The sequence below is a fragment of the Ovis aries genome, chromosome 6 (genome assembly GCF_016772045.2).
Source record: "Ovis aries strain OAR_USU_Benz2616 breed Rambouillet chromosome 6, ARS-UI_Ramb_v3.0, whole genome shotgun sequence".
Classification (NCBI taxonomy): Eukaryota; Metazoa; Chordata; class Mammalia; order Artiodactyla; family Bovidae; genus Ovis; species Ovis aries.
Window position 1 is genome coordinate 104,422,307 of NC_056059.1, and position 17,715 is coordinate 104,440,021.

At 48.9% G+C, this 17,715-nt stretch overlaps 1 protein-coding gene across 2 annotated transcripts in view; it reads right to left on the minus strand.

The window, feature by feature from the left end:
* The window catches only part of STK32B (serine/threonine kinase 32B), a 383,574-nt gene that overhangs the window by 17,648 nt on the left and 348,211 nt on the right, over positions 1 to 17,715 (minus strand). For both annotated transcript variants that reach the window (XM_042251641.2, XM_004009989.6), the window contains 4 exons: positions 13,870 to 13,986; positions 9,974 to 10,099; positions 7,915 to 8,046; positions 4,833 to 4,897 (listed from right to left, as the gene is read on the minus strand). In XM_042251641.2, coding sequence (XP_042107575.1) covers positions 4,833 to 4,897; positions 7,915 to 8,046; positions 9,974 to 10,099; positions 13,870 to 13,986 — 440 coding nt within the window. The remainder of the gene's footprint in view (positions 1 to 4,832; positions 4,898 to 7,914; positions 8,047 to 9,973; positions 10,100 to 13,869; positions 13,987 to 17,715) is intronic.

Consider the following 17,715-nt stretch of genomic DNA (forward strand, 5'->3'; position numbering starts at 1 on the left):
AGGCTGCAACTCTAAATGCTAACAACTCCCACCCTACGAGTTCCTGACAGGAACCCCTGGGACCGTGGCACTTCCTTCCAGTTCATCTTCGCAGCCCCCTCTGAGGAGACAAGGGCCTCCCCAGTGGCTCAGTGGTAAAGAATCTGCCTGCAGTGCCCGAGACACTGGAGACACGGGTTGGATCCCTGGGTCGGGAAGATCCCCTGGAGGAGGGCATGGCAACCCACTCCAGTATTCGTGCCTGGAGAATTCCATGGACCGAGGAGCCTGGTGTGCTAACACCCACGGGGTCACAGAGAGTCAGAAATGACTGAAGCACCTGAGCACACACATAAGACACGGAGGAGACAAGGTCTGAAACGATTACACAGGGAGGTGGGAACAGTGTGTTTCGGGCAGATGGCCAGGCCTGCAGAGACCGGAAGGAGAAGGAACTGCCGGAGGAGGTAGGGAGCGGGCAGCAAGGTCCCCACGGAGCATGAAGGGAAGCTTGGCTCCGTGTCTCAGTGTCCCCTCTCGGCTCCCACTGGCCACATGGCTGATGTTGGAAAGAAGGTCTTTAATTTTCCAGCTACTCCAGTGTCAGCAGAACAGGTGCTTCATAAACAGGACTGCAGAGGAGTGCAGGATGCGTGGTGCCTATCTTGCGAATATAAAAGAGATTTTTGGAAACCCCTTTCACTCACACTCCTAGATGTCTACAGAATCATGTTATTCTCCAAGAGTGATAAAAATGCATCTACAAAGAGGATTTTGCAAAATATTTATGACACCTTAATTTCTAATAGATAAATTCTACAAACAGCCCAAATGTCCACAAGAAAAATGGATAAACCATGTGTGTACTATTTATATCAGTTCAGTTCAGTTCAGTTCAGTCGCTCAGTCGTGTCCGACTCTGCAACCCCATGAATCGCAGCATGCCAGGCCTCCCTGTCCATCACCAACTCCCAGAGTTCACTCAAACTCATGTCCATCGAGTTGGTGATGCCATCCAGCCATCTCATCCTCTGTCGTCCCCTTCTCTTCCTGCCCCCAATCCCTCCCAGCATCAGAGTCTTTTCCAATGAGTCAACTCTTCACATGAGGTGGCCAAAGTACTGGAGTTTCAGCTTTAGCATCAGTTCTTCTAAAGAACACCCAGGACTGATCTGCTTTAGAATGGACTGGTTGGATCTCCAGTTCAGCAATGAAAGAAATGAACTGTTTATAAAACAAGGAAGTCCTTGCTTTGGGGCAGATCATGCCTCATGAACTGACTTCTCACAGGCACTTTCAGTTCAGTTCAGTTGCTCAGTCATGTCCGACTCTTTGCTACCTCATGGACTGTAGCATGCCAGGCCTCCCTGTCTATCACCAACTCCTGGAGTTTACCCAAACTCATGTCCATCGAGTCAGTGATGCCATCCAACCATCTCATTCTCTGTCATGCCCTTCTCCTCCTGCCTTCAATCCTTCCCAGCATCAGGGTCTTTTGCAAAGAGTCAGTTCTTCGCATCAGGTGGCCAAAGTATTGGAGTTTCAGCTTCAGCATCAGTCCTTCCAGTGAATATTCAGGACTGATTCCCTTTACAATTGACTGGTTGGATCTCTTGCTGTCCAAGGGACTCTCAAGAGTTCTCCAACACCACAGTTCAAAAGCATCAATTCTTCGGTGCTCAGCTTTCTTTATAGTCCAACTCTCACATCCATACATGACTACTGGAAAAACCATAGCTTTGACTAGATGGATCTTTGTTGGCAAAGGTATGTCTCTGTTTTTTTATTTTTTTATTTTATTTATTTTTTTTAAAGTTTTTTATTTTTTAAATTTTAAAATCTTTAATTCTTACATGCATTCCCAAACATGAACCCCCCTCCCACCTCCCTCCCCATAACATCTCTCTTGTCTAAGTTGGTCATAACTTTCCTTTCAAGTAGCAAGCATCTTTTAATTTCATGGCTGCAGTCACTACCTGCAGTGATTTTGGAGCCCAGAAAAATAAACTCTGTCACTGTTTCCATTGTTTCCTTTTCAGTTCAGTCACTCAGTTGTGTCCAACTCTTTGTGACCCCACGAACCGCAGCACACCAGGCCTCCCTGTACATCACCAACTCCCGGAGTCCATGCAAACCCATGTCCATCGAGTCAGTGATGCCATCCAACCATCTCATCCTCTGTCATCCCCTTCTCCTCCTGCCGTCAATCTTTCCCAGCATCAGGGTCTTTTCCAATGAGTCAGCTCTTCACATCAGGTGGCCAAAGTATTGGAGTTTCAGCTTCAACATCAGTCCTTCCAATGAACACCCAGGACTGATCTCCTTTAGGATGGACTGGTTGGATCTCTTTCAGTCCAAGGGACTCTCAAGAGTCTTATCCTTGTTTCCTTTTAGCAGATGAGAAATTGCAGCAGGGTGGTTATGGGTGGATATAATGTGGGTCCTTTTCTGGGTACATCAAGGAGTAGGGATGGGGTTTGACATGGAGGAGTTGGCAAGGTACAGGACAGTATCCTTGTGGGGAGAAGCTGGGGAAAAGACACTGCTCCCAGCACACCTGCCCTGACTGGTAGCCCATTAGCCTCAGGGCCATTGGGGAGCAGAGACACAAGGATGAAAGAGCAGAAACCTCCATCAAACCCACGCACATCTCCTCTTTCCCATCTTCTTCCCTGCCTCCCGCTTCACATATGCTCATCCTGACCACCCCCATCTGGGAGACAACTTCCATCCTCCATCTTTATTTTGACAACTCCTATTAACGGTGCCAGCCTCACTTCACATCCACGACCGCAACTCTCACGGGGGTCCTCAGTATAGCCGGGTCATCTTACTATATTCACCTTTCCACGTGAGAAAGAACATCTGATTGGTCGAAGCCGCTATGTAGTTGGGTTTCTGCTAAAAACAGCCCGATGCCACCTGACAATGGAAGGAGGGGTATCTCATTTTCATTTTCTTTTTAAGGGAAACAACTTGGGTTCTTCGGATTCCAGATTGAAGCGTCTTCTGACACACAGTGCCATATACAGTGTGACTGCTATCCGCTCAGGCCTGTCACCCCTCTGCGTTTTCACAGGCTCCCATTTGCCACCCAGATACTCTCTGAGGATGCTACTGCTACTGCTACTGCTAAGTCACTTCAGTCGTGTCCGACTCTGTGCGACCCCATAGACGGCAGCCCACCAGGCTCCCCCATCCCTGGGATTCTCCAGGCAAGAACACTGGAGTGGGTTGCCATTTCCTTCTCCAATGCATCAAAGTGAAAAGTGAAAGTGAAGTCGCTCAGTGGTATACAACTCAGTCCCTGCCTAAACCGCTGGAGGACCCGAGGCAAGGCTGCCTGGAGCTCATTTTCACTGTGGTCCAAAGTGCCCAAGCTGGTTTGAGTGGAAATTCCCAGGACTGACTGTCTACGGTGGGGAAGGCACATGAGCCTCAGAGCAGACAGGACCACAAGGAAAATGTGATGGGCTCTGAAACCTCTTATAATCCCAGCTCTCGCCTGCTCCAAGTTTCTTCCCATCCTGCTGGGACCAAGGACATGATCAGCATGGCTGTCTGAGAGATGCGTGATGTTGATGAGTAAGTGATGTTGTCTGGCTTGGTGTGTGTATGTTTGTGTGTCTACTAGCCTAGAGCTGTAGCCGCCCAGAACAAAGGACAGGCTACTGCCTCCATCTCCCTCAGTGCCCACTGGGAATGGGGCCGAGCCCACGTCTGCCAGGCCAGCTTGCTTCTCTGTGTATTGTCCTCACTGATGGAGCTCCATGCCCTGCCCTCCTAGCCCATCAGGACACCGCCAGGCATGGCACCTCCAGGAGCTTCCCTGACACCCAGGCTGAGCTGTGTGCCCGCTGCGAAGTCATGCCTGGGCTGCCCTACCCCACAGCCTGTGGACCCTCTGTGGCTGCCACCTGTTAGAAGCTGAAAGTGGTGGAACACGGGTGAACGCATAACGGTCAACCGGGCATGTGTCCATCTGGCTCTCCTGGAGGGAGGGAAGTGGATCTGATCGTCTCTGCGAGCCCAAGGCCTGGGTGAATAACTAGATAAATGGGGCTATGTGCTGAGTCCTGCCTGCAGGGCCTCAGCTCCTGCTGTGTGAGCCCACGGCCCCTAGGGCCTCTCTCTGAGTCATCAGGCACTGGTGGATGGACCCCCAGATGGTAACATTGGTGGGATGAGGGCTGAGCCTCCACTTCCTTGGCTGCCGTAAGGGCAATCATGTGATCAGGGCAGTCATGTGATCAGGCCAGCCCCTCCCACCTTACCAACATCCTGTCTCCTGCCAGCCCACGATGCTTGGGTCCTAGCACAGCCCACACCATGTTATCCCATCAAATAATGACAACCACAGCAACAATCATAACAGTCATCCTTTTCCTGAATACTCCTACCATGCCAGGCCTTGAATCAACCTTGCAACAACCACACGGCAAAGGCATGATTTCCACTTTGTCGTTGCTGACAATGAGGCTCCATGATGTTAAGCGACTTGCCCCAGGTCACTCTGGCAGCAGCAGACCCAGGACTTGATCCCAGGCAATTTTGCTCCAGGTCTTGGGCATGTAACCATCTGCTGGTCTGCCTCTCTGTGCCAGCGTCCTGTGTGCCATCAGTCCTGTTGTGCTCACCCCACTTCACATGAAGACCCCCGAGGCCCAGAGAGGTGAAGTTGGAGCCTTGCTTGGGCCAGACAGCAGAGGCAGGATTAGAATAATAGGGTCTGCCTGCTGGTTCCCTTCCAGCATTGTGGCTGCCTTCATGGGGTCTGGGGGCCCTGATTCACCCAGGGAGCCCATCTGTCCCTTGAAAGGGCTCCGCCCAGTGGATCCCAGTAGCAGACTTACTTCTCTCTGTTGAATACGATGAATTCCTTCCGCACAGTCTCCAAGCACTGCTGGAGGTGTCCATTCTGTCAAAGAGCACAGAGAGGGGACAGTAAGTGATGAAGCATCCTCCCAGGAGTGAGGACGACCAGATACTGATCTAAATGGGACACTTCCGGCTGGGGACAAGCTAAGCTGCTGGAACAGCCCTGACTGTACAGGCGACAGTGTCATGGGGAGGTAAGGGCTGACAGAAGAAGATGCTTTTCTACATTTTAAGCCATTAAATGCAATGTCAAAGTTCTGTTAAAATGGGCTATGAGTTGAGTTTGTTTGTTTTTTTTTACATTTTGGCCACATGGAATGTGAAATCTTAGTTCCCTAATCAGGGATCAAACCTGCACTCCACTGTGGTGGAAACACAGTCTTAACTACTAGACCCCTAGGGAAGTCTCTGGAATATGAACTGAAAATCAGGACCCTGGTTTCCTGACCACTTGAACGTTCATGAGGCCTGATTAAGCAGCATGGTGTGGGAGGGGGATTCAAGGCCATCGCGCAAAGGTGCTCATTCTCCTCAGGAACAGGAGCCAAGGACCACGGTCTCACAAATGCTTTGTAACACACATCTCAGAGCTGTCTGGATGCAGGATGGATATGCACGTGTCTGCAGGACCCCCATCCCCTGTGGGCCCATGTGAATGCCCACCCAGCCTTCCCCTGGCCAACTTCTGCATTAGTGTGCTGGGACTAATTAGCCACAATACTTTTAGGGGCTACAGAGATTTCTTTTGAAATAAGCTGAAGAGAATGAACTTTTAACACTGAATGTTACATTCGTTTTCATACCAGTGTAATCATAAATTGTAATGTTGAATATATTTTGAGGGAGGAAGGGAAAGTTGTGGGTTGAACTGTGTCCTCCAAAAAGATGTGTTGTGGAAACAACCTAAATGTGCATTGACAGATGAATGGATAAAGAAGATGTGGTGCGTATGTACAATGAAGAACTGCTCAGCCATAAAAGAAGGAAACAATCCCATGTGCAGCAACATGGATGGACTCAGAGATTATCATACTGAGTGAGGTCACTCAGAAAGAGAAAGACAAATTCCATGTGATACTAGTTTGCTGTTGTTGTTGCTGATTAGTCAGTCATGACTGACTTTTGCAACCTCATGGACTGTCAGCCTCCTCTGTCCTTGGGATTCTCTGGGCAAGAATAATTGGAATGGGTTGCCATTCCCTTCTCCAGGGGATCTTTTTGACCCAGGGATCAATCCTGAGTCTCCTACACTGCAGGCAGTGTATTGCTGAGTCACCAGGGAAGCCCATGATATTACTTAAGTGGAATTATTATTTTTATTAATAATAATAATTATTATTAAGTGGAATCTAAAATGTGACATAAATGAACTTCCTTACGAAAAAGAAACAGATTCACAAGACACAGAGAACAGACCTGTGATTGCCAAGGGGGTGGAGGTCGGGGAGGGAAGGATTGGGAGGTTAGGGTTAGCAGGTGCAAACTATTAAATAGAGAATGGATAAACCACAAGTTTCTATTGTGTAGCACAGCAGGAACTATATTCAATATCCTGTGATAAAATTGCAATGGAAAAGAATGCAGAAAAGAATGTATATATTCTTGTAACTGAATCACTCAGCTGTAGGGCAGACATTAACACAACATTTCGAATCACTATACTTCAATAAAAATAAATAAATTGAAAAAGACACGCCTAACGCCATGTACTGGTCTATATGACCTTATTTGGAAACAAGGTCTTTGCAGATGGAACTAGTTAAGATGAGGTCAACCTGGAGCAAGGGGTGGGGGTTCCTAAATTTGATAACAGGTGTCTTTAAAAGAGGACTGTGTGAAGACAGAGAGACAGAGAGAGGAAAATGCCTTGTGAAGACGGAGGAAGAAATGAGTGATGTGGCTATGAGCCAAGGGGTGTCAAGGGCTGTAGGCCACCGCCAGAAGCTGTAAGAGGCAAGGAAGGAGCCTCCTGAGAGCCTTTGAGAAAGCACAGCTCTGTTAATACCTTGATTCTGAACTTCCAGTCTGTAGAATTGTGAGTGAACACATTTCAGTTGTTCCAGATCAGTGTGTGATACTGTGTGATGGTAGCCTAGAAAATTAATACAAGGACCCACAAAGGGTGGCCTTGGGTGCCTTCACAGTATAACACCTTTGCAGAGGGTGTGGGAAAAAAAGAAGAATGACCTTTTTTCTTTTCCTTTTCTGAGAACAAAGAAGATAAAGAGAACAGTGAGCAGGCCTGAACATTCCTAGTTTTTTTGCTCCTAATTCTGCATGTCTGTAACTAAGTTTGCTTCACTCCTATTTTCCTTTGACTCGATGCTAATACATCCTGTTTCTGGTATTTACCCATACAACACCCTTCTCCTTGTAGTTACATATCAGAAAGAAGGCCGCAAGGCCACTGAACTGCTAGACTCAATTACTGGGTTACTGATGCCAGCCTATGACTGTCTTTGAAACAACGCAAGAGGAAGAAATCAAGATCCTAACACATTGGTACTTCATCACCAACTCCTGACTTTGATCTTATATAAGCTCCTGGATGCCTCATGGAGGTGGGGGCGGGGGCACAGTTCTTGGAGGCACGAGCCTACTGTATTCTCCTCTCTGCCAGCTGAGAACTAAATTCACCTTTCTATTACCTCCAGACTCTGTCTCGTATTTTTTTTTTTTAGCTTCAGTGGGCAGAGAAGGCCAAGAATATGGCCAGTAACAGGTGCTGGGCTCTACTGGGTGCAGCACTGAAGTCACTTGGCATCATTCTTGGGTTCTTGATCAGAGATACAGAGATTCCTGCACTAGGAACCGTGCTAACGTGAATGATGAGAGCAATAATGTATAGACTCAAGCGATGCTCTCATAGCATTCTGCTCTGAAAGATCACTTGTTTGATGGAGGCATTTGATTGACTGCAAACAAAGGCATTTGGGAGGGTGAAGTGACATGCTACCCTCCCCGCCCACCCCCCGTGTGGCTAAGAAGCAGCTCAATCACATTCACTGGACTATAGGGTCCCTCTCTGTCAGGGTCTGCTTCCAAGACAGCGCTCACCAGAGGACAGCTGTCCTTTGAGCCGTCTTTGGATCTGTTCTTTGCCAACCTCTTCTTCTTTTTATGAAGTGGTTTGGATTCAAGAATCATCTCTTCAAGTTCAAATGTGGGATCGCAGTTCAGTCTCCCTTTCTGAAAGGAAGTGGAAAAGGAAACAGGGTTTGCCTTGGTTCTGCATCACTGACTTGTATTTTCATTCATTCCTTCATTCAGTCACTCATTCAACCAGTAACAGTGAGCTACTACTCCTAGGGGATGAAAGAAAGTGGTGAAAGTGTTAGTCACTCAGTCGTGTCCAATTCTTTGTGACCCCATGGACTGTAGCCCACCAGGCTCCTCTGTCCATGGAGTTCTCCAGGCAAGAATACTGGAATGGGTTGCCATTCCCTTCTGCAGGGGATCTTTCTAACCCAGAGACTGAACCTGGGTCGCCTCCATTGCAGGCAGACTTTATACCATCTGAGCCACCAGGGGAGCCCCCCCAGGGGACATATCTGCTCATTTCTGTCCTGATGACGAACACTGACACATTCTCACTGCACACGCCATTCATTTATCCCTATAATCCCCACCCACCTGTTAATATCCACGTTTCCTCCATCTTATGTGTGTTCATTTCACGAGATTGGGTTCAGTTTACCAATCTGGTACTTTCACATATTTTCTCATACCCTCCTCCTCATGTCATTACTACTTTTTCTATTAATGTAAATATCATTTTTAACAAATCCATTTAAAGATGCCATTTCTGGCCAAAAAGTGAAAGTGAAAGTTGCTCAGTCGTGTCTGACTCTTTGCAACCCCATGGATGGTAGGCTGCCAGGCTCCTTTGTCCATGAAATTATCCAGGCAAGAATACTAGGGTGGGTAGCCTTTCCCTTCTCCAGGGGATCTTCCCGACCCAGGGATTAAACCCAGGTCTCCTGCATGGCAGGCGGATTCTTTACCATCTGAGACACCAAATCTACCCAATTCTCCATCCTAGCTGCCAACTGCCCTGCAGCTGAAGCCAGTTGACCCTTGGGCCTGTGGTCATCCTTGGGAGCCTCCGGGCTAGCTCCTCAGCCTCCTTCCTGTTGGTCTCCTTCCATTCATTCTCAGCACCCACCTGTCCACTCAATGGTGTAAACCTCACAGTTTTACCTTCCTGCCAAGTGCACTCCAGCGTTCAGAGGACACAGTCCAAAACCCTTGTCATGATCTCTGGAAGTCTCCAGGGTGTAGACTGTGGTCCCTTCCACCCTCACTCCCTACTCTTTTCTTCTCTCTTACTCTGCTCCAGCTATAAAGCCTTTTCACTGCTCTTTGAAAGCTTTTTGCTGCCTGGAGGTGCGTGATCTTGATATTCCCTCTGCCTGGAAAATTCCACCCTATCTTTACAAGCCTGGTTCCTTCACTTGGTTCGGATCTCTGCACCTCTACCTAAAAGCAGCCCCTGCCTCCTTCTCCTTCACCCCGTTCTCTCTCTGTCTTCCTAGCTCACTCTGTGTGTAGGAATTGGCATCACTGCCTGGTGTCACGTTACACAGTTACTGGTGAATCACTGTCTTCCTCTCATGAGTTTGAGTAAGCTCCAGGAGCTGGTGATGGACAGGGAAGCCTGGTGTGCTGCAGGCCATGGGGTCACAAAGAGTTGGAGATGACTGAGCAACTGAACTGAACTGAACTGAACTGAACCTGGTGTCACATTATACATTTACTGGTGACTCACTGTCTTCCTCTACCCGACAGACAGCTTGTGAAAGGGTGGCTCATTGGCTCCCATTACCCTGCTCTCACCCACCCAGGGCCTGGATCTGTGGACATCGCAGATGTGATTTAACAAGAAAGAGGAGACTCTGTGCCCCTGAGGACCCACTACAGGGAGGGAAGCCACCCAACTGGACCGCGCAAATCAGGTCCAAATCCATGCCAAATCTCAGTGAAAGGTGACTCCTTTGGAGCTCAAATGATGTGGCCAGCAAACCCCCTCCCCGCTGCCAGCTTCCAGGGTGTTCCTAAGCACCCAGGAGGGAGACCCTGCACAGGGCTGGATGTCATAGGACAGGACCTCACTCACATTGGGCACAAAGCCAGGCGTCAGTGCCTTCTCCAACACCGCATCCCAGTTCATGTCGGCCAAATAGGGTGAGCTCTGGATGTCACCAAGGCTGGACAGGCGGCTCTCAGGGTCCTTGGTCAGGAGCTGCAGGCAATGAACAAACGTATGCAGTTGGGCAGGACTGAGGTTTGCAGAGCCTCCGAAGGTGGAGTCTTGGGAAAATGAAGGTGCCTCTGCTTCCATGTCCCATGAATGTTGTGCCCTGTCTGGGCTACTTGTGTTGAAGCGTTGTATATGCTCAGTTGCTAAGTCAGGCCCGACTCTTTGTGACCCCATGGACTGTAGCCTGCCAGACTTCTCTGTCCATGGGATTTTTCCAGGCAAGAATACTGGAGTGGGTTGCCATTTCCTTCTCCAGGGAATCTTTGTGACCCCGGGATCGAACCCACATCCCTGCGTTTCCTGCATTGGCAGGTGGGTTCCTGACCACTGAGCCACCAGGGCTGCTTACTGAAGCGTCACCTATGCTTATACACGTTTACAGTCAGGGAGGAACTGAGGGGCCAGGCTGCTTCCCCAAGGTCAACCAGAAAGGGGCTCTTTGGGACTAGCTTTGCAGCCGCCATGCTCCCCTCAAGGACTCTCACCCTGTGATGTGCTACCTGCCAATGAGGTCTGCAGAGGCTTCCAATTAAAAATAAAAAGAACTATCCATCTCATTTTAGGACGTTCAGCTTGGTAATGGGATGCACAAAAGCATAATAAGAATTTCCCCTGGACAGCTATGAGGTGACCTCTGCAGCCTGACGGAGTAGTCTCTTTTGTAGCCAAGATTTCATTTTTAGCTTCTCCTCAAACAGTTTCTGCTAATAAGGGGTGATGCAGTAAAAGGAAAAAAAAAATTAGCTGTACCGTACTACCTTGCATCCAGAGGTGTTTTCAGGTTTCAAAACACTAGCTTTGTCTGATGCTAAGAACACTGAGGCTACAAATGAAAGATAGGACCCAGCCCTGGGACAGCCACTCGGTAGCCATGTAGCTTCAGAGGAGCTGCTGACTGAGACAAGCATGAATGGTAATTCTTCCACTTCTGGTTCATGATTAGATGAGACCCAAAGTGGGTTGGTGAGGACCTGGGACCCCTCTTGGCAGGATGGCAAGCCCAGATGCTGTCAGGTAGGGGCTGGAATCAGGACCCCGTCACCAGGCGGCTCTCACCATCACTCCAACTAGTAGGCTGGACACCTGGCAGGTCCTACCTGCTGATTATGGGGGCCTCTCTCTAGGAACTGCCCCCAAAAAAGACAGGTGCAGATTTAAACAGAGATGCTATTTCAATGCCTGGGGGCAAAGTTTATGGTTTAGGGTAGAAGCTAGTTCTCTGACTCCCTGGGTGTGTGGGAGGCAGTGTTGGCAGGTGGGTAGGGCTTCTGGGTGATTCCAATCAGCAGTTGAGGTTAAGGACTACTGATGTCTAAAATCCAGGAGCTCAATCTCCCCTTATGCAATTTAACTAATGAGTAATTCCCTAAGTCGTCTACAGCAGGGGTCCCCAGCCTCCACGATCTAATGCTTGATGATCTGATGTGGAACTGAAGTAATAATAGTGGAAATAAAGTGCACAATAAAGGTAATGTGCTTGCATCATCCCCAAACCATCCCTCTATGCCCAGGTCCATGGAAAAACTGTCTTCCATGAAACTGATCCCTAGTGCCAACAAGGTTGGGGACTGCTAATCTGCAACAGTGGAAGGATTAGGAACTGACATCTGGAGTTCAGAGAATGAATGACTGTGTTAGTTGCTCTTTGCGATCCCTTAGACTGTAGCCCGCCAGGCACCTCTGTCCACGGGATTTTTCAGGCAAAGAGTTCAGAGAGCTTAGACTCAAGTCCTCTGCTGCTCTCTAACAGCCTTGTGGGCTTGAGCGAATAATTTTGCTTTTCTAAGCCTCAGTTTTCCCATCTCTAGTATGGGGTAATAACAGGACTCCTCTCGAAGGGCCTGTAAGGACTAAATGAGCAGATTATATAAGACAACACTCCCCCAACGAGCACTGGCTGCCATCCTCACAGTTCCTTCATTAAAGGTAACTGGTGTCTGCTGAGCACGCGCACACACCTGCCGACCACATGCAAGGCTCACCTCTGTGTCTTGGAGGATTCTGAGCGAGTTTAGCCAAATGCCAGCTGCCGAAGGAGGGCATCAAAACCCACTGCTGATGCCAAACTGGAGCTTATCAGAACAAAAACAACGGGGCCCACCCTGCTGTTTCTGATTCAGCAGGTCTGTGGTGGAGCCTAAGAAACCGCATTTCCAACATGCTCTCCTGGGTGATGCTGGTCCAGGGACCATACTTGGAGACCCACTACTTTATTCTACTAGTAAGAATTCCAGATTTTCAAGCTGGATTTAGAAAAGGCAGAAGAGTCAGAGATCAAATTGCCAATATCCACTGGATCATCAAAAAAAGCAAGAGAGTTCCAGAAAAACATCTACTTTTGTTTTATTGACTATGTCAAAGCCTTCAACTGTATGGATCACAATAAACTGGAAAATTTCTTCAAGAGATGGGAACACCAGACCACCTTACCAGTCTTCTGAGAAATCTGCATGCAGGTCAAGAAGCAATGGTTAAACCGGACAAGGAACAACAGACTGTTTCCAAACTGGGAAAGGAGTATGTCAAGGCTGTATATCGTCACCCTGCTTATTTAACTTATATGCAGAGTACATCATGTGAAATGGCGGGCTGGATGAAGCACAAGCTGGAATCAAGATTGCCGGGAAAAATATCAATAACCTCAGATATGCAGATGACACCACCCTTATGGCAGAAAGTGAAGAAGAAGTAAAGAGCCTCTTGATGAAAGTGAAAGAGGAGAGTGAAAAAGTTGGCTTATAGCTCAACATTCAGAAAACTAAGATCATGGCATCCAGTCCCGTCACTTCATGGCAAATAGATGGGAAAACAATGGAAACAGTGACAGACTTTGTTTTGGGGGGCTCTAAAGTCACTGCAGATGGTGAAATTAAAAGATACTCGCTCCTTGGAAGAAAAGTTATGACCAACCTAGACAGCATATTAAAAAGCAGAGATATTACTTTGCCAACAAAGGTTCATCTTGTCAAAGCTATGGTTTTTCCAGTAGTCATGTATGGATATGAGAGTTGGACTATAAAGAAAGCTGAGCACTGAAAAATTGATGCTTTTGAACTGTGGTGTTGGAGAAGACTCTTGAGGGTCCCTTGGACTGCAAGGAGATCCAACCAGTCAATCCTAAAGGAAATCAGTCCTGAATATTCCTTGGAAGGACTGATGCTGAAGCTAAAACTCCAATACTTTGGCAACCTGATGGGAAGAACTGACTCATTGGAAAAGACCCTGATGCTGGGAAAGATTGAAGGCAGGAGAAGGGGACGACAGAGGATGGGATGGTTGGATGGCATCACGGACTCAGTGGACATGAGTTTGAGCAAGCTCCAGGAGTTGGTGATGGACAGGGAAGCCTGGCGTGCTGCAGTTCATGGGGTCACAAAGAGTCGGACATGACTGAGTAACTGAACTGAACTGAACAATTCCTAGGAAGTCAGGAGATACCCAATTTCTTAAAGCTCAGTGAGTTAAAAGATGATTTGTAAAAATTTTAAAGAACCATATGCATTAAATATTTCCAATTGTTAGAAGTTGGTAGCAGGGTGAAAAAAGTCTGAGGGCTTTGTCATCCCAGATTTGACTTCAGGCCACACCCCTCTGTCCAGCGGCTTTGTGATCTTGAAGTGAGATGGTGAGAGCACTGGTATTTTCACCACTGTCCCTCCATTCATCCTCTCGTTCCTTAGTCAGCTGGTCTGTTTGCTTCTGCACTGAATGACCAGCTCCCTGGCAAGGTAGACAGGCGGCTACCCCCTTACCTTCTTTAGCAGGGTGACCATGCCCTTGCACCACATGGAAGAGTAGTGGACGCGCTCCACCTTGAACATGTTAAGGATCTCATCGATGGGTGTGGCCGAGTGGATTTCATATGGTCTCTGCAACAAGGGACAACAGACAGCATCAGACAGCTGTCCACATGGTTAAAACAGACACAGAGAACAGACCTGCAGCTGCCAAGGGAGACGGGGGTAGGGGAGGGATGGATTGAGAGTTTGGTGTTAGAAGATGCAAACTATTACATATAGAGTGGATAAACAACAAGGTCCTACTCTATAGCACTGCTAACTATATTCAATATCCCATGATAAACCATAATGGAAAAGAATGTATGTATCTATACCTACCTATATCTATGTCTATATCTGTATAACTGAATCACTTTGCTGTACAGCAGGAATTAAGACAACATTATAAATAAATTAGAGTTCAATAATAAAACTTTGGCCACCTGATGCAAAGAGCTAACTCATTGGAAAAGACCCTGATGCTGGGAAAGATTGAGGGCAGGAGGAAAGGGGGACGACAGAGGATGAGAGGGTTGGATGGCATCACTGACTCAAAGGATGGGAGTCTGAGCAAACTCTGAGAGATACTGAAGGACAGGGAAGCCTGGCGTGTGGCTACAGTCCATGGGGTCACAAAGAGTTTGACATGATTTAGTGACTGAAAGACAAAAATAAATAATATATTAAAAAACTGTGTCATTACAAGGGGTGGTTTATTCTTTCCCTGCAGGTAACAGTGGGTGTTCCAATTATACGGCTGAGCAGGTGGCCTGGACCCCTACGTCAACAGTGACCAGTGCAGGAACCCAGTGGGTGGGTGTTCTCTTACAGCCCCAGAAGGGTCAGTGATTGGTGAGGTCACATAGCCAGGAATCGGCAGAGGCAGGACCCATACCCTACAGCCTAACCCCAGGGTCTCTGTTCCAGACCTAGGCCTGCAGAGAGGAGTAGGTCTCCCCATCCACAGCCCCCCGCCCACTGGCGGGCTTGGCTGCATCTTCTCTGCCCTGGCTGAACTGCCCCATGAGTGAGCAGGGTGGGAATCACCAGATCTGGGTCTGGTTGGGCGATGGAGGCAGGGAGGCTGGGCCATTTCCACCTGCCATCCTTTCTCCTGCACCAGAAGGATGCCTAAGCCCTGTTCGCCAATTCCCCAACACGGCAGAGCACTGAACTTTCTGACACGTTCTCTTGACACTGGAGTGGGCAGATTTCTCTCTTTTTTTTTGGCCTCCAAGCACCTCTCAAAGCTTGGAAAGGCTCCTTTGACTTGGACCTTGGGGAAGTGGCTTGGATAGTGTCTGAACAGTAACTGACTCCCTCAACCCCTCCCACTCAAGAACAGCTCTTTCAGAGCCTCTTCTTCATCCTCCACCTGGCTGTGTGCTCCAGGAATCTTCCAGTTTCCATCAGGGTCACATGACCCAGGGCTGGAGCAGGCAACTGTTTCCTAAGTGCGTGTGTTTCAATGACCAAACTGATCCTGGAGAAATCTGGAGGAATGAGCTCATTGTTAATCCACATGACCTTGGTTGACCAGTATGGAGTTTCTGCGAAGAGGTGGAGGGCGCTCCTGGTAGGTGGGATTACATAACCTCCATCCCTGTGTCCTCAGGGTACCGAGCAGGATCTGTTGCCCAGCAGGTCCCGGAGAGAAGAACCACAAAGATGATGGTCAGATCATCCAGAGTTGCTGATGGAACATGGACCGTGAACCTAAACACCGTGCTGGGGTCCCATGGTGCATAAAGGGCCAGCTCCAACCTCATGGAACTTGGATTACCATGGGGCTGCAGCAATTGGAGAGGTCAGCCTGGAAAAGGGAGGTGATCCTGAGCCCTGGTTGGGATACAATTCCCCAGAAGGAAGTGTCTGTATCTCTACCAAGTGGGCACCCTGCCCTGGGGAAGATGCCTGCCGACCTGGGTGCACCTGTGCTTTCTGATATATCCACCCGGAAAGGGGCTTCTTCCTGACTGGCTGCCTCCTCTCTCATCTGTTTCACTGAATTGGGAATCTCCCTTCCGCCCAATAGGGCAAAACCCCAAACTGTGAGCTCTCTGTGTGTGCGTGCACATCCGATTCTTTGCGACCCCACGGACTGTAGCCCGTCAGGCTCCTTTGTCCATGGAATTCTCCAGGCAAGAGTACTGGAGTGGGTTGCCATGCCCTGCTCCAGGGGATCTTCCTGACCCAGGGATTGAACTGGGGTCTTCTGCATTGCAGGTGGATTCTTAACCATCTGAGCCACCAGGGAAGCCTGTGGACTCCCTAGAAAGTCTAATTAGCTTGCTACACTAACATTCTTTAAATCTGGCTTCAAACATTTTTGAATTTAATAGGAAGTGGAGTACAGTTTCAGTTTTAAAATTTCCACCCAAAGCTGCTGCCTGCTTTCATGTTGCAGGATCCCTTTATGTTTCACCAGGAACAACCACTACAATTAGAAATGAGAGTGAATATTCACTGAGAGCATCTGGGACGTGACACAAGGCTCCCAGCATCTCCATGAGCTGGCTACTGTGAATGTGACCACCTGGGCTTTCCAGGTGGTGCTAGTGCTAAAGAACCCACTTGCCAGTGCAGGAGACAGGAGACCTGGGTTCGATCCCTGCGTCGGGAAGGTCCCCTGGAGGGGGCCCTAGCAACCCACTCCAGTATCCTTGCCTGGAGGAGCTGATGGACAGAGGAGCCTGGCAGGCTACTGTCCACAGGGTTGAAAAGAGTTGGGTACGACTGAGGTGACTTAGCACACACACACAATATGACCACTTTACAGCAGACGAGCCAGAGGTCCCAAGCCCCAGAGCTAGGATGTGATGGCGTCGACATTAAAGCTCAGGCGGTATCAACCCCCAGCTCACCTCTGAGCACTACTGTTGCAGAGGGGATTGTGTCCCTCAAGCTTGTATGTTCAAGTCCTAATCCCAGCGCCTCAGAAGGTGGCCTTGTTTGGAGATAGGGTGTTTACAGAGGTGATCAAGTTCACACGAGGTCATTAGCAGGGACCCCAATTCAATATGACTGGTGTCCTTGTAAACAGGGGGAACCCTAGAAAAAGGGGATCCTAGGACCCAGGGAGATAGACATAGAGGGGACACCAAGCAAGGAGACACAGGGAGAAGACGGCTATCTACGAGCAAGGAAGGAGCATCTTGATGTGAGGTGTAAAGGGGCAGCTTCCTTCGCTGCCCTCAGAAAGAGTCAGCCCTGAAGACACCTTGAGCGTGGACTTCTAGGCCCCAGAGCTGCCAGAGAACAGGCTTCTATTGTTTAGGCGGCCCGGTCTGTCAGACTTGGTTACAATAGCCCAGGCAGACTAGGACCATTACCCTAGCCATCCTCAGGCAGAGTTCTAGGGAAGGTGTCTGACTTCTGCTCTGTTCTGGGAGGTGTCAGCACTGTGTAGACCAGGCCCCTGTTGTGAGCAGACAGACAGGGTCCCGACTCCTCTCAGCTCTTCATGGAAAAGACGGCAGTGAGGGGTTTCGGTGTGGGGTGCGTGCTGGGGGGGCCTCTACAGGGCATGCTGGGCGCACAGAAAGGGTGGAGGGGTGCTGCCTTAGTGCGGGAGGGGGTTCAGGAAACCAGAGTTCAGGCCACCACCAGAAGACCGGCCTTCAGGGGTTGAGTCTCTGGTTTTTGAACTCTTCAGGATTGTTTCAGGATCGCTTCTTCCCATTTTTTGCCTCTCAAAAGGCCATTTCCCTGACTCCAGTCCAAGCCCCGCCCTTGCAACCCAGCTACTGCAGGTGTCAGGGTGCTGGCTCACCTCTTCATTTTAAAGTTTGCGAAACTGAGGCTGAGAGACAAAAAGTG